The sequence below is a fragment of the Salmo trutta genome, chromosome 9 (genome assembly GCF_901001165.1).
Source record: "Salmo trutta chromosome 9, fSalTru1.1, whole genome shotgun sequence".
NCBI classification, from domain to species: Eukaryota; Metazoa; Chordata; class Actinopteri; order Salmoniformes; family Salmonidae; genus Salmo; species Salmo trutta.
In genome coordinates this window covers 14125473-14142816 of record NC_042965.1, presented here as the reverse complement: position 1 = coordinate 14142816, position 17344 = coordinate 14125473, and the positions used below count along the sequence as shown (strand labels likewise).

Here is a 17344-nt window from a genome sequence, read left to right as displayed (position 1 = left end):
GGAAGAAAAGGTAGAGGGGAGGGAGTGAAAGGATGATAGGTCCTCCCGAAGTTTAATTTTCCTCCATTTTCTCTCAGCTGCCTGCAGCCCTGTTCTCTGTACACTCACAATGAGTCACTCAACCACAGAGCATGTCCTTTAAGTATCCTTGAATGTGTTATACAGTATTCTCATACTTAATACGTAATGCTATTTTCTTTTGATAAATCCACTGCATTATGTAAGCAGAAATTGATGTCCACAGAACAAAAAGAAAATGATTTTCGGAATTAGATTATCTATATGTTGGTCCCTAGGGTGAGAGGACATCTGTCATGTTAGCATCATCTCCCCGTATTCAGATTATCTATCACAATACTGTTGGCAACTTGGTATTAGTCACATGATTAAAATAGATCAGTGACATGAGTTGACACTACCCAACCAGATGAAGTTTATGTGAGGATAAGGGCAAGTGAAGGGTAATTGTTACGTAAGACCCAGGCTTGCTGATTGGGGAGAAAGACAAAATAACCATCTTTTCTCTTTGAATCCATCATTTCGTGAATATTTTGCTTTGCTTTAGTGAAATTATATAATTTCCATTCTAATAGTTTCATTGAAGGTTTATTTTTATATTGTGCTTTAGATTAATTGGAAAGGATCTAGAGGCTAACTGTGCTAAACATTCATATGAAGCAGGATTTGAGAGGTTTAAATATGTCATTGGTTCTTAATAATGGATTGAATTTCATTACTAGAGTACTATAACATGTCTGTACTGCAAATAAAGGCTGCATCAGTCCTACCACGCCATCATGTTGTCCACACACGGTATGTCAGAGCAGTTTGTCTTTACTGAGTTAGATGATTGCTCTGATTGACAGATGTCTCCATATTTTCCAGCTGGATCCTCAGACGCTACAAACCAAAGACTGGCAAAGAACAGTCATCACCATGAACGGGGTACGTATTACCAGCCTAAATTTAAACAATCATCGCTGTTTTTCACAAAGCTTTCTGAAACCACACTGCCTTATTTTTCTTGTTTAGCAACAGTACTCTTTGGCACAACTTTACATTGGCATTACTCCAGTGGCCAGTGTAACCGTTGTTAAATACGTTATGTATATAACATGGTAATTACATGGGTTTTTCCACTGATAGTTACTTAATATTGAAGTCTTTATTACACAGTATGTCCCATATATTAAAGTTTACTGTGTGGAACAGGATACATGCAATACTCTTAATTTCACTGACTCCTGGCTAATTCTTAACTTCTCTTGGTAAAGATTGAGGTGAAGCTGTCAATGAAGTTCACCAGCAGAGAGTTCAGTCTGAAGAGAATGCCCTCACGGAAACAGTCAGGCGTGTTTGGAGTCAAAATCAGTGTTGTAACCAAGTGAGTGAATAATGTGTGTTTGTTAGCCTCTGTGTAATCTCGGCACCCAGATCCAAATCAGACTCATACTTCAGGATTTTGGCAATGAAACCATTTTTATGTCTCTGCAGGCAGTCTGACGTAAGTTGCTAACTAGCATTAGCTCAATGCCTGGAAGTCTATGGTAACTGCTAGCATGCTAGTAGATACCATATACTTCTTGTGCTCATGCTAGTTAACATTGGCTTGCGAAATTACCTCGAACTTGCTTCATACTGGATGTAGAGACATACAAATGGTATCCACGAGTTCATCTGACTCTGTGGAAGTAGATAAAGGGCTCGATTGCCAAAATCCCGACGTATCCCTTTAAGCCTGTCATGAAGGACTAGCCTCATGTAACGCATGCCACATTTCTATGGCCACCACAGATCAGACCTAATATTGTCAAATGAATGGGATACCTCCTCCAACGTCCTTCACTTTAATCCAAAAACAACAGTGGAGGGTCAGGAATAACTGTCAAAGACATGCCTTGTTTGGTATTTTCTATTTTCACAGGGACCATAAGTCTCTCATGATCGTTTGTAAAATAACTAAAGCCCCTTATGGGCAGGGTTTATTTGAGAAACATTTTATAGTGCTAAAGATGCAATACTGCAGGATGGAGGTCTTTCTCAGTGTTTGCTTTACTCTGAAAGTAGAAAGAAAAGATGGGTCATTTATTCATACTTGGGAACAGGTATTATATATCAAAATTGAAAAATACTATTGGGTTCAGTATATGCACTACCACAATAAAACAAACACCAGGTGTGTACTGAAGTAAGAAATGAAACACCCAGTTTTGCAGTCACAGGTATTTTGACTCATTAGTGTAAAGCACTAGAATTCTTTTGTTTCCTGCATTAATCCAGTTTTAATCCTGCATTAAGTGTAACCGTGTGTGTGTGTGTGTTTGACCTCGACAGACGGGAGCGATCTAAGGTGCCCCTCATCGTGAAGCAGTGTGTAGAGGAGATAGAGCGCCGGGGCATGGAGGAGGTGGGAATCTACCGGGTCTCAGGGGTGGCTACCGACATCCAGGCCCTGAAGGCTGCATTTGATGCCAGTGAGTACACCGACCTTGGATCTCTTCCTTAGCAAATAATACATCATGCTGTACAATGAATGTCTTACTATTATTCATACCGGCTTGCAACTTACTGTTCCCCCTGTTTATTGTTCATTCCCTTCCTGTGGTTGACAGACAATAAGGATGTGTCGGTGATGATGAGTGAGATGGATGTGAATGCCATTGCTGGAACGCTGAAGCTGTATTTCCGTGAGCTGCCGGAACCTCTTTTCACAGATGACCTGTACCCCAACTTCGCTGGAGGCATCGGTCAGTGTCTCCTTGTGACTTCAAAAAAGCTTACTATGGCATTTAGTCTCATCATAGTGAATACAACAGAAGAGTGACATTTAACAGACCATTAAACATAAATCAGGTAGTATAAAAAAAATACTAAACAATTGTGTCCTGCTCTTGCAGCCCTGTCAGACAGTGTGGCTAAGGAGAGCTGTATGCTACACCTGCTGCTGTCACTCCCAGAACCCAACCTGGTCACCTTCCTCTTCCTGCTGGACCACTTGAAGAGGTATACTCCCCACAGTGACATCATGTTTGATCCTGTCACATTAATACAGTCTAGTGCTGAGCGATTAACCGATCATTTTGTGTTTTTGGGTTATTAAACAACTAATTGACCGATGTCGGTTCATTTACTTGAATTCCATTTATTTATTTATTTTTTGTGAGCCCAACACACGCTTCTCTAGAGAGAAATCAAATCATTCATGAAATAAATCAATTCAAGAACTATGTGGGATGCTAGGCTGAAGGGAGTTGTTGTTTTCGTTAAGCAAATATTAAACCTAGTTCAGAGCTGAAACGGGGATAATTAACTACAATCTCAAACGGATCAGAGAGGAAGAGGCGAAGCAAAAAGTTCCACTCTTGCCAACATATGCCCAAAATAAGCCCAATGCGTTTTGATGGGTTTATTTTGGATCTAAGCTTGTCGCCTGCCTTCCCGCCTTTGGGACAACGGCTCCCATTGTTAGGGCAGAGACATGAGGATCTTGTCATTATATACAGATCTCTGGACTGATACACTTTTACGTCTGCTACATTAGGTTAGATACGCACAGACCATATATCCCACATTAGAGAGAGAAATAATTGAAACTGAAATCGAAAAACCGTGATTATTTATTAATAATCCAACCCGAAACCGAACCGACCTCAAAAAGAACTCATCTCAGCACTAATACAGTCACAGATCTGTCATTCAAAACCTGTTGCTAATTTCTCCTTCCTTGTTCTCGGGCATCCCACAATCATACACTTATGATATCCTCTGTGTTCTTACAGGATTGCTGATAATGAGAGTGTTAATAAGATGTCTTTTCACAACCTGGCCACGGTCTTTGGTCCAACCCTGCTCCGCCCATCTGAGAAAGACAGCAAGATCCCAGCCAATGCCACGCAACCCATCACTATGAATGACAACTGGTCACTGGAAGTTATGTCACAGGTACTGCCAAAATCTGTGGAGATTTGTGTCTTTTGGAACGTCAATGTTGATTTTGTTGCAGAGGTAGATTCAGAGGTATTCATGGAGCCCAAAATGATGTGCTATGGTTCTAATAATCTGTTTCCTTTGCTCTTTCCCGCTTCCCCTTCTGTCTCTGTAGGTACAGGTCCTACTGTATTTCCTTCAGCTTCAGAGCATCCCAACACCGGACAGCAAACGTCAAAGCATCCTCTTCTCCACTGAAGTATAGCGAGAGCATGGACATTTCCATCTGTGAAAAACAGAGGGAGGAAGAAGTGTACAAAAGTATGCCTTCCATGGTAAATTGTTGGCTGCTGGAGCTAATGAACACTGGCTGGATTACAGGGCACCTGCTCTATATGGCCACCAGAGGGAGTCAACGGCACATTTCAGATTGGATCAAATACAGTACTTCATGACCATAGTCATTCCATTATGATCATCCTTATCTTGCTGACCTTAAAACTGTCTTACATCAAACACAAAAAGCCATTTAATATGGTCAAAGAACAGACCATTCCTTTATTTGATTTTTCATTTAATTTTTTTACCAGAGGAAGTGAGGCCAATTGTCATCTCCATGATCCCTCACATTAAGTGTGCTGAGCACTTACAGATAGGTAAAAGATTTTGACACACTATCTGACAATCAACTCATTTTAGAGGCACTGATGAGCACAATTATCAAAATGGTAAGATGGTTACAGTTCTTATTATGGCATAAGGCCTGTTTCATAAATTGTTGGCACAAGTGAAGCTTACAAACTCCAGTCTTTTCCCTGCTGAAGCCCATTGTAGGAAAATGTGTATTCACCAGGTGTTTATGCGTATGCTCTCTTTATTTAGTAAGGAATGTGAGACTGATCAAACTTATGTAGGTATATTTAACATGCAGGCATGTTGACTTAAATGGGTTTTTAATACTTTTCTCTTCAAATAACTGCTGTTTGTGAGTTTCTGTTAAAAGATTTCTGGGAGGTTGTACTTAGTTAAACAGTGGACCTCAACCATATCTCAGAATTGTGTTTTTTGTTCTTTAGCTCATAGGGACCTGAAAGCTGGATTCTGCTAAATCTATGTTGTAAGACCAGCAGCATTAAGTAATAGGCTTAAATGCTTAAGTACAATTATGACGGTCCTACATTTTCCTTAAGAATGTATATTTTGATCTTATTCAATTAGAGATCATTCATCTAAACACACCACCCCTTACTGGAGGAATTTTTTTTATTTTTTATTTCAGATGGGTTAAAATCAAAGTCTATTCAGTGCTGTCACGTGGAAATTAGACAGGAATAGCACTGATAAGCTTGGGCTCTTTATTCAATTTTAGTGGTAGTCTACCCTGGTAGTGATCCACTAATATCCAAATCTCCTGGGTATGAAAACAAATAATGGGGCATTTTGAAGGTCACAATTGTCTTCTGTTGTGTTATTTTGTTTCTAGCTAAATATATAAAGGGTTTACTGTTCTCTGCCTGGTGAGCTGTAACTTTGAAAGCCCTTAAAAATGTATCTGTGCTTGCAAAATGAAAATAATTCCAAATGTTTACAGATATCTGAATTAAGATGTTAATAAGTAAGATAGCACATATGAAACTGTTAGACTACAAACAGTCAGTTAGCCTATCAGCAATCACTTAATTTACATTTCTTCATTTCAGACAGTTGTAGTCATTATTCCAAGAAAGTCTAATTTATGTAGCTACAATAAAGAGTTGATTCCCATGTGCTTTGTATTTTTTTATCTTGACTCTCTGCAATCTGAGAACACAATTTAAGATTAATTAACAAGATTATTGAACAAGTGTGTCAGTAGAATAAGATTTTAGTTATTTTCTATATATATACGGTCTTTATTCATATAGAGCTTGGCTCTAGATGTATATGGGCTAGAATGCGCATGTCGATCTTGTTTAAAAAAATACATCTATGAAGGATGCGGTCGAAGTCCAGGGCAAGACTCTGGGCAGCAATAATCAGGGTGCTGTTCGCTGCATTGACAACTGAAAAGCATCGTGTCAGATGGACCATATTGGGATAACCTCCAGTATCTGTCTCAGCTACAAAGCTGTCTTAAGATGTATTCGCAAAACTTTATTAATTTTCACTCTTCAAGGATCAAATAGAAGAAGCCACGGTATGAATTTTAGCTAGCTGCAGTACGTTAGTAACGTCGTTATCAATATCAAGCTAAGCTAGGCTAGAAAACTAGGTAGCTACTGTAGTTATTGGAAAATGCATATTTTAGCTAATAATTTCTTAGCTAATGTATTTCTGGAAAAGCTTGCAACTTTCACGTCTCCCGGAACACTCAATTTAGTCGTCTTTTAGGCTAGTTTTAGGCTAGTAGCCAAGCTCAGACTATAAAAAACGAACATTAGCTGAATAGTTTGACACAGTTAATAGCTAGCTAGCGACGGTAACTAGCTAACTTAGTTAATGTTAGCTGACAACTTCTCATGATTGGCTGGATGGAAATGTTGGCAGCAATCTATTTAGCTACTACTAGATAGTAAGCTAGCTAGCTTTGTTATTATTCTATTTAGCTAATAGTAACTAAAAAGGCAAGTGGGGTGACATTCTGTCAACTGGTCAAATAACCAAAGCTCATAGTTAGTTGCCAGAAGATTCCGACCCCACCATTACGCCCGTTTACACTGAGATGCACTGGGGTCTGAACACAATCATAGTTATATTAAGACACGGGCTCGCGCCAGATATAGGTCGACAAATATATCTCAATGCAGGGATGGGATATGCCTTTATCCATACTAATACATTGCGAGAGTTTAAATACTGCTTATTTTCCCAGAAAACGTCCCTTTTTGCCCTCATGCAAGCTATCAGTAGCCAACATGGCCATTTTGGAATGGCAGTGTCAGCCAATCAGCTCCTTTGTTGTTCAACGCTAGCATGGGGACGAAAGGGCAGGTTTCTGGGAAAACTAGCAGTATTTCAATCTTCTCGATGGAGTAAGGTGGCATATCCCATCCCTGCATATAGCCCCACAGTGGAGGTGTCATAATACCCATAAAACCTAGCGGTCAAACGGAAATGGTTCCAATAATTTTTTTACCATTCATTTTTCCCATAGTGGATTTTAGAAACACATAAAATAAGGGCTGTTTTTCGTGTAGGCTTACCATGGCGTGACATTTTGATAACCATATTAAATCTCTCACGGACAAGGTGACTTATCAATATATTCGGCTCTATTTACTCTGATTTGAAAATGCTAATAGATGTCATGCAAAACTACCAATCCCTGCAAGCTCCTGCACGCCATTTCTAGCTGACACATTTGATAGCAGGTATTGTGTCAATTTGAAAGAAATTTAACCATTTTATTCATTACTACATTTAGCTAACATTCGATAGTTAATCCAGAGATTCTTACCTTTGTCTCGATTCGGCAGTTTCGTCCAGATCATGATACTAAATCAGCTGCTAATGTGGCTATTTCTTTTGGGTGTAAATACAGTCGAATATATTGATAAGTCACCTTGTCCTAGAGAGATTTACACGGTTATCAAAACATCACGCCAGGGTAAGCATACACAAAACAAAGCCCTTATTTTAAGTGTTTCTAAAATGAATGGTGGAAAAACGATTGGAACCATTTCCCTGTTGGACTGCTAGGTTTTATGCGTATCACACTGTTGTACACTATAGAGGTACGTTTTCTGACCCATATCTTGCGCCGGCTACACTGTGTCTTAATGTAACCATGATTGTGTTCCGACCCCAGTAAACAAGCATAACGGTAGGGTCGTAATCTTCTGGTAAACTAGCTAGCTATGTCAAATGTCATAGCGGTAATTAACTTGTAGTCCTGATTGTGGTGATGCTTTCCATTGCATGTGCAGCATACCCATACAAATGTACATAGTGAAATCCTAAACAACCCTTGTCTGTCACAGATGTTGAATACAATTATTCTTGAACTTACTCGATTGTATGTGGGGTTGGTCCTTCAGCTGGTCGAAACTTGAGACAAAAAAATTATAATATCCACGCAGTATACTAACCGAAGTCTTGCAGGTGTTTACTAGAGGTCGACCGATTATGATTTTTCAGCGCCGATAGCGATTATTGGAGGACCAAAAAAAGCCGATGCCGATTAATCGGACGATTTCTTTATTTATTAATTTATAATAATAACAATTACAACAATACTGAATGAACACTTATTTTAACTTAATATAATACATCAATAAAATCAATTTAGCCTCAAATAAATAATGAAACATGTTCAATTTGGTTTAAATAATGCAAAAACAAAGTGTTGGAGAAGAAAGTAAAAGTGCAATATGTGCCATGTAAAAAAGCTAACGTTTAAGTTCCTTGCTCAGAACTTGAGAACATATGAAAGCTGGTGGTTCCTTTTAACATGAGTCTTCAATATTCCCAGGTAAGATGTTTTAGGTTGTAGATATTATAGGACTATTTCTCTCTATACGATTTGTATTTCATATACCTTTGACTATTAGATGTTCTTATAAGCACTTTAGTATTGCCAGTGTAGCAACATAGCTTCCGTCCCTCTCCTCGCTCCTACCTGGGATCGAACCAGGAACACATCGACAGCAGCCACCCTCGAAGCAGCATTACCCATGTAGAGGAAGGGAAAAAACTACTCCAAGTCTCAGAGCGAGTGACGTTTGAAATGCTATTAGCGCGCACCCGGCCAACTAGCTAGCCATTTCATATCGGTTACACCAGCCTAATCTTGGGAGTTGACAGGCTTGAAGTCATAAACAGCGCAATGCATTGCGAAGGGCTGCTGGCAAAACGCACGAAAGTGCTATTTTGAATGAACGCTTACGAGCCTGCTGGTGCCTACCATCGCTCAGTCAGACTGCTCTATCAAATCATAGACTTGATTATAACATAATAACACACAGAAACACGAGCCTTAGGTCATTAATATGGTCGAATCCGGAAACTATCATCTCGAAAACAAAAAGTTATTCCTGTTACATTGCACAACCTTCAGTGTTATGTCATAATTACGTAAAATTCTGGCAAATTAGTTCGCAACGAGCCAGGCGGACCAAACTGTTGCATATACCCTGACTGCGTGCAATGAACGCAAAATGACACAATTTCACCTGGTTAATATTGCCTGCTAACCTGGATTTCTTTTAGCTAAATATGCAGGTTTAAAAATCTATACTTCTGTGTACTGATTTTAAGAAAGGCATTGATGTTTATGGTTAGGTACAGTCGTGCAACTATTGTGCTTTTTGCGCAAATGCGCTTTTGTTAAATCATCCCCGTTTGGCGAAGTCGGCTGTCTTTGTTAGGCAGAAATAGTCTTCACAGTTCGCAACGAGCCAGGCGGCCCAAACTGCTGCATATACCCTGAATCTGTTTGCAAGAGTGACACATTTTCCCTAGTTAAAAGATATTCATGTTAGCAGGCAATATTAACTAAATATGCAGGTTTAAAAATATATACTTGTGTATTGATTTTAAGAAAGGCATTGATGTTTATGGTTGGAGCAACGTGTACCTAAGCGATTATATGCAACACAGGACAGGCTAGATAAACTAGTAATATCATCAACCATGTGTAGTTAACTAGTGATTATGATTGATTGATTGACTGTTTTTTATAAGATAAGTTTAATGCTAGCTAGCAACTTACCTTAGCTTCTTACTGCATTCGCACCTCGTGGAGTGCAATGTAAAGCAGGTGGTTAGAGTGTTGGACTAGTTAACCGTAAGGTTGCAAGATTGAATCCCTGAGCTGACAAGGTAAAAATCTGTCGTTCTGCCCCTGAACTAGGCAGTTAACCCACCGTTCCTAGGCCGTCATTGAAAATAAGAATGTGTTCTTAACTGACTTGCCTAGTTAAATAAAGGTCTTAAAATCTTTTTTAAAAAACGGCCAAATCGGCGTCCAAAAATACCGATTTCCGATTGTTATGAAAACTTGAAATCGGCCCTAATTAATCGGCCATGCCGATTAATCAGTCAACCTCTAGTGTTTACATGGTTTTGAGCATATGCCAGTTGATAGAAAGTTCAAAGGCAGTACCGCCACTCTAAAAGTCTGGATATTTTGTCTCAAATTTCGACCAGCCGCACAGACAATCGGCAGAGTAAGTTCACATTTAATTTGACTAAACATTCTGGCTGGTGAAGAAACTTTCCAAGTTTTTGCAGTGCTTTGTTTGACTGTATACCAATAATTGGTATCATAGTTATGACAAGTTGCCTAATAAATCAGACCATCTAGCTACATTATTTATGTTTGTGATTCCCTGGGCCTGAAGCATGTCACTCTTTTTTACACATGCAACTTAGAGGTCTCTCTAAAGCCCATATAGCTACTTTATTTTGAAAATATGAAACGCACACTTCTCATTATACAGTAGAAGAATTCAAAGTGAGCAGATATTTCTCCTGACTATTCTTTATTTTCCTGAATAAGATGTACTGTCTGCTCTTCAATGTCCTGTCCAGGGAATGTGACTTATGCAATAGGAATTTGGCTACTCCTCCTTGTCTCTGAATCCTGCCTTTTGGAAAAATGTCCCAAAGTGAAAAATCTTCAGTACTTGGAAATGTTCCTAGAGCTGGAGGAAGCACCCGTTTGTGCATGTGTGATTGTGCATAGTCTGATGCTACTTTTGAAAGAAGCCGGAGTTGTTCACCTCACACCGTGATGTCCCCTTAGCTCTGATACAGATTGTCCTAGCCATGTGTTTTGTGTTGTATGCACTGCATAGCTCAGTGTTTCTACATCCTGGTCCTGGGGACCCAAATGATTGGGAAACACTGGCATATCATAAGGTACATGAAGGATGGCTTGGTTGGATCTGTTAGGAGGACTGGGTCTTCGGCTATGATGTTTTAGACTGAAGAGTTCAGAGGTTACACTGTCTGCTCTGTCTGAAACACACTGGTGCCTACTTGTCCTCGCACACGTTCATCCTTGTAGGATTTTCTCAGACGCCATCACAGGAAGCAGATGGAATGGAAGGGAAAGCACTGAATAAGGAAGAGGAGGGAGAGGCAGTTTGCAGTAGGCCTAACTCACTAAGACTCTTGCTCTCTCTTGCTCCCTTTTTTCCCGCTTTTAATGGTTTTGTTTCATAAGCAACAAGTGGACACTGACTGTGCATAGTTGTCCTCCGGGTCAGCCTTGGATTGAATCCAAGGGTTCTGTGCATCCATTATCCTGACATTGTTGTAATCAAATAGCAGTACTAGCCCAATCATCATGACCATTGCTGGCTCTAGATCTTGCAGGTCTATTGCTGAGCGAGAGCTCATCACCCTAGACGCCAACCCTTTACCCACCCATGAATGCATAGCTGGGATTGTCGCGTCCTTTCACTTTCTGTAAACCCATTTGCACACAGTGCATTTTACATAAGACCAAGGCCTTTATTTTTTCTTCGAGTATGCTGGGATGCATTACTAATATTTTGACTATAAGAAAGCCTTTGAAGTATTACTGCACACCTGAACCTGATAGTCTATGGAAGGCATTCTGTCATGTTACTCTATGAATAGACTGAAAGTCTAGGCTATACCCGCAGCCTCTCTCACTCAATCCCATTCATTCATAGCCAAAGAAAAGGGCAGCCTTCCAGGTTGTGTGTTTGGGTGATCTTTGACCCACATCTGAGCTACAGGAAGCTATACCCAGGCTGTGTGTTGAGAGCCCATGTCAGCAGCTGGCGACATGTCCTGCACAATCCAAACAGAGGTCAGCTAGGCTGTGAACACACACACCTGACTGGGGAGTGTAGGCTACAGTAGAACACTCTTCTGTTACAAGATGTCCCTCTTTCTGTTTTGTTTTACATTAAAGGTGCAACTCTACAGGAATGTTCCAATGCCACGTTTTGTGTTAATATTCCACTGCCAATAAGGGTGTATGTTAGTGTATTGCATTTCATTGTTATTTCAACATTCATTATCTGTTCTGTCTCTTACCCTCTGGCTGTTCAAGAATGTGTACACTACTAGGCATATTTCAATAGGGGTCTGAATACACAAGCACCTTCCAACCACAGGAATCACGGGGCTTCAACACACGCAGCTGAGAGACATTAGGCAGAGTTTACTCCTAACGAGCACAAGCCCTCTGCTGCTCTGCCATAAATGAGAGGCGAGAGAGGACAACTGGGAGCTGTTAAAAAAGCTCTGGAAAGATCTCATAACTCCAGCAGAGTGCAGAAAGACCCAAAAGGACCAGACTGCGTGTTCCCTTTTTTGCACCTCTTTTTGACGGATTGTTTAAAGTAGAAAGACAAGTGGAAGGGTTTTGGCTGCATATCTGAATTTATTAATATGCCAAACAAAAGAGTTCAGAAAATGTTATCACAGGCACTGATTATTCTATTGAGACAGAAATGTTCCCTATATGATTTATATTTAGAAAAGAAACAAGTATAATATTTACTCAACTTTGTCTGCTTACTTGACTAAACAATGATGGCCATCCAGGGAGGGCGTTGGTACATCCACCAGCACCCAGCTTGATGGCAGGCATAAAGTCATCCAGAAAGCCTGTTTGGTTTAATTGTCACATATGCTGTGCAGGATAGTATGGCCAGCAGGTTGGGTTACAGATCATAGGAATTGCAGGGGAGAACAGCACCACTAATGTCACTCAGCTGAGGGATATTACTGAGATCTGCCCCTCCCTGTCCCGTCTCGTCTCCAGCAGTATAGAATTTAAACTATGCCCACATCTCTGAGAACCGTAGTCTGGCCGAGCCCTTTGGAAAGCCATTACTCTGCAAATTGGTTTATTTTTAGGCTCTTGCAATTATGATTTACTCTTGCGATTTATTGCACAATTATTCCTTGTAGACAAAAAGTAAAAATGTCTTGTGTTCAACAACTAGAATATTTGTTAACTTCTGGGTATGTAACTTTCAGGACAAAAAAAGACTGCCTAATTTGTCCTATAACGCTGTTTTATAACCTCTGCTGTCATAGATAAAGCCCTAAATACTTTCCCTACCTTGGTCATCATGACAGCAAGGCAAGTTGTCCATGCACCTGGGTGAGACACGTGAACTAATAAACATGGATTGTGTATTAAATCTTTATTAGTGACAGTAGGAACTTCAGGGCAGAGAACAACCCTAGTTGAACCCCAACCAGCCTATGACTGCCATCTGGTAAAGCTGATGACAGTCAGGAAATCTGACACTGGGATGAAGAGCGATGAAGTCAAATGAGCATGTAGTTGAAGTGAGTCCTTCCATTGATACGTTGTCCTTTCTCCCTGTGTGTATCCAGAGTGAGGTGTAAATGTATGGGCATCAGAGAGCCCAGTATGAAGAAGACAGGCAGGCCGGTGGTGAGTAAGGCTCAGAGTGGAGAGAGGGGGAAGACTGAAGGCGCTGCTACAGGAATCACAGGCAAGGCTGCAGCCAAGACCACCACAACGGCACCTCTGTCAAAGGTACACTTCTATACCACTACACGTCTTGTCACTAAGCCAAGTACACTTCTATCAAATTCAAAATGATATACAATGGCCTACTTTGCCAACACCCATTTGTACATGTTTATCATGGTACCGAACAATCCTATGTTATTATTCAGCCTGCTGGCTGGATTAGTGGGCATTAAAGTCATTTTTTTCATGTGATTGTTTTCCATGTGATTTGTTCTCCAGGTTAAAAGCAATGATGATCTGCTAGCAGCAATGGCAGGGGGCACTCCAGCTATGAACAGCACTGTGACCAAGAACAAGAGGACTGCCTCCACAGGGACCAGCAGTGGTAACCCAGACAGTAAACCAAAGACTAGCTCAGGTAAATCTGTTTATATCTTTATATTAGCTGACTAGCCTCTGATGACCTATGCTATTTTCATCGTACTTATTATTACTCTGCATTTCATGCTTGCTGGGTTCTGTCTCTCTTCAGCCAAACGTGTGACATCCTCCACCTCCAAGGAGCCCAACTCGTCAAGGGACCGTCTGCGGACATCCAGAACATCGGCTAGTAAGAAGCAGTCATCATCGGGGGCGGGGCAGGAGGATGTGGCCCAGGGAAAGCGGTCTCGCACCCAGCAGCTGGCAGAGTCGGAGGGCCGCATGAACAAGTCTAAATCAGACAGCCAGATCAGTGTCAAGGTGGCCCTGGAGGCCAAGGTGAAAGACCTGCTGGGTTTGGCCAAAAGCAAAGACTTGGAGATCCTGCACCTGCGCAGCGAGCTGAGGGACATGAGGGCCCAGCTGGGCCTGGGAGGGGAGGAGGTGCCCCCAGAGGAGGGAGGAGGAGGAGGAGGAGGGGAGGAGGAGAAGCCCCAGGAGAGGGAGGTGTCAGCCATCACAGCAGCGGATGTGGAGTCCACACTGCTTCTCCTACAGGAGCAGAACCATGCCATTCGTGAGGAGCTGAACCTGTTGAAGAGTGAGAACCGCATGCTGAAGGACCGGCTCAACGCGCTGGGCTTCTCCCTAGAGCAGAGGCTGGATGGCTCTGACAAGTTCTTCAGCTACCCCTCCCTGAGCCCAGACCTGGCAGTCAGCAGCGGCCACAGTGATGGCGGGGGCACTGGTACCCTCACCTCCTCTGTGGAAGGCTCTTCCCCGGGCTCCCTGGAGGACCTGCTGACAGCCCAGCAGCACAGTGGTTCAGTGGACAACTTGGACAGTGAGTCCAGCGAGGTCTACCAGGGCGTCACCTCCAGCGATGACGCCCTGGACGCCCCCTCCGGAGCCTCGTCCTCCTCCGAGTCGGAGAGCGTGCCCAGGCGAGAGCGCTCACGCCGGGGCAGCAGCGGCAACGCCAGCGAGGTGTCTGTGGCCTGCCTGACGGAGCGCATTCACCAGATGGAGGAGAACCAGCACAGCACGGCCGAAGAGCTGCAAGCCACACTACAGGAGCTGGCTGACCTGCAGCAGATCACCCAGGAGCTGAACGGAGAGAACGAGAGACTAGGGGAAGAGAAGGTAATCCTCATGGACTCCCTGTGCCAGCAGAGCGACAAGCTGGAGCACTACGGCCGGCAGATTGAGTACTTCCGCTCTCTGCTGGATGATCACCACTTGTCCTACATCCTGGAGGAGGACATCAAGAGTGGCCGCTACATGGAGCTGGAGCAGCGCTACGTGGACCTGGCTGACAACGCCCGCTTCGAGAGGGAGCAGCTGCTGGGAGTGCAGCAGCACCTCAGCAACACGCTGAAGATGGCGGAGCAGGACAACGCTGAGGCCCAGGGGGTAATTGGGGCTCTGAAGGAGAGGAACCACCACATGGAACACATCATGGAGTCTGAGAGGCAGGACCGGGAGGCCATGGTGGCAGCGCTGGAGGAGTACAAGGCAGCGGTAAGCTGTGACCAGGTAGAGCTGAGCCGCTGCAGGGCCCAGCTGGACCAGGAGAGGCAGAAGGTGGCTGAGCTCTACTCCATCCACAACTCTGGAGACAAAAGTGACATTTGCCAGCTGCTGGAGGGGGTACGGCTGGACAAGGAGGCGGCAGAGGGCAGGGCTGCCAAACTGCAGGAGGAGCTGAGCCACGCCCGCACTGATGTCACCAGGCTGCAGGACACCCTCAGTAAGGTGAGTCCACCATGCACACACTATCCTACAGAGTTAGTACATTTATCCTTGATCCCACCCTTTTGATAGTTTGCCCATTTTCACCATCAAAATTGCGAGACTGCTTCTGTCTCCTGTATTCAACTTGTGAAAAGTTCACGAAGGTCCTCCATACCACCTTAACGTCTTGCATCTAGGCAAGTTAAGCGGAACGCCTAGCCAACAGCCAATGGAACAGCAGGGCGCGAAATTCAAAACGTCAAAAATCTAATCATTTCAATTTCTCAAACATATGACTATTTTACACCATTTTAAAGATACACTTCTCCTGAATCAAACCACGTTGTCCGATTTCAAAAAGGCTTTACAGCGAAAGCAAAACATTAGATTATGTTAGGACACAACCTAAAGAAGAAAAGCCACACAGCCATTTTCCTAGCAAGGAGATGTGTCACAAAAACCCAAAATCCAGCTAAAATGAAGCACTAACCTTTGACGATCTTCATCAGATGACACTCCTAGGACATCATGTTACACAATACATGTATGTTTTGTTCGATCAAGTTCATATTTATATCCAAAAACAGCATTTTACATTGGCGTGTAATGTTCAGAAAATGATTAGCCTCCAAAACTTCCAGTGAATGACCACAATGTGCACATTCATTTACAGAAATACTCATCATAAACATTGACAAAATATATATAACAATTATTTAAAGAATTATAGAATACCTCTTAATGCAACCGCTGTGTCAGATTTCAAAATAACTTTACGGAGAAAGCACATTGTTCAATATTCTGAGTACAGAGCTCCGCCATCAATGCAAGCTATACAGTTAGCCGTCAAGCCACGGCGTCGTCAGAACTCTAAAATACTGTTATAAATATTTTCTTACCTTTGTTGATCTTCGGCGGAATGCACTCGGAAGGACTCCCATTTCCACAAGAATTCTTCATTTGTTTGATAAAGTCCATAATTTATGTCCAAATACCTCCGTTCTGTTGGCGCGTCCAGAACACTATTCCAAAGGCACGAGACAGGGGCACAATCAATAGACGAAAAGCTCAAAAGTTCCATTACCGTTTGTAGAAACATGTCAAACGCTGTTTCCAATCAAACCTTAGGGTGTTTTTAACCTCTCTAGGGCCAGTGGGACGATTTCGTCCCACCTACGTAACAGCCAGTGGAATCCCGTGGCGCGTTATTCAAATACCTTAGAAATGCTATTACTTCAATTTCTCAAACATATGACTATTTTACACCATTTTAAAGACAAGACTCTCGTTAATTTAACCACACTGTCCGATTTCAAAAAGGCTTTACAACGAAAACAAAACATTAGATTATGTCAGCAGAGTACCCAGCCAGAAATAATCAGACACCCATTTTTCAAGCTAGCATATAATGTCACATAAACCCAAACCACAGCTAAATGCAGCACTAACCTTTGATGATCTTCATCAGATGACAATCTTAGGACATTATGTTATATAATACATGCATGTTTTGTTCAATCAAGTTCATATTTATATCAAAAACTAGCTTTTTACATTAGCATGTGACGTTCAGAACTAGCATACCCCCCCGCAAACTTCCGGTGAATTTACTAAATTACTCACGATAAACGTTCACAAAAAACATAACAATTATTTTAAGAATTATAGATACAGAACTCCTCTATGCACTCGCTATGTCCGATTTTAAAATAGCTTTTCGGTGAAAGCACATTTTGCAATATTCTAAGTAGATAGCCCGGCATCACAGGGCTAGCTATTTAGACACCCACCAAGTTTAGCCCTCACCAAAGTCAGATTTACTATAAGAAAAATGTTATTACCTTTGCTGTT

The 17344-nt window shown here is 42.0% G+C and overlaps 2 protein-coding genes across 5 annotated transcripts in view; both read left to right on the top strand.

Annotated features, from left to right (window-relative positions):
- The window catches only part of LOC115199963 (breakpoint cluster region protein-like), a 45934-nt gene extending 40241 nt beyond the window's left edge, over positions 1-5693 (top strand). For both annotated transcript variants that reach the window (XM_029762554.1, XM_029762553.1), the window contains exons 17-23: positions 886-945; positions 1275-1384; positions 2335-2474; positions 2613-2747; positions 2898-3003; positions 3780-3942; positions 4103-5693. In XM_029762554.1, the coding sequence (XP_029618414.1) occupies positions 886-945; positions 1275-1384; positions 2335-2474; positions 2613-2747; positions 2898-3003; positions 3780-3942; positions 4103-4192 (804 nt within the window). In that variant the 3' untranslated portion in view covers positions 4193-5693. The remainder of the gene's footprint in view (positions 1-885; positions 946-1274; positions 1385-2334; positions 2475-2612; positions 2748-2897; positions 3004-3779; positions 3943-4102) is intronic.
- A 178-nt stretch (positions 5694-5871) lies between these two features.
- specc1la (sperm antigen with calponin homology and coiled-coil domains 1-like a) overlaps positions 5872-17344 on the top strand; it is a 35038-nt gene continuing 23565 nt past the window's right edge. For 2 of the 3 annotated variants that reach the window (XM_029762557.1, XM_029762556.1), the window contains exons 1-4: positions 5872-6103; positions 13237-13402; positions 13619-13757; positions 13872-15514. In XM_029762557.1, coding sequence (XP_029618417.1) covers positions 13253-13402; positions 13619-13757; positions 13872-15514 — 1932 coding nt within the window. In that variant the 5' untranslated portion in view covers positions 5872-6103; positions 13237-13252. The remainder of the gene's footprint in view (positions 6104-13236; positions 13403-13618; positions 13758-13871; positions 15515-17344) is intronic. The other variant, XM_029762555.1, reaches the window with a different exon arrangement.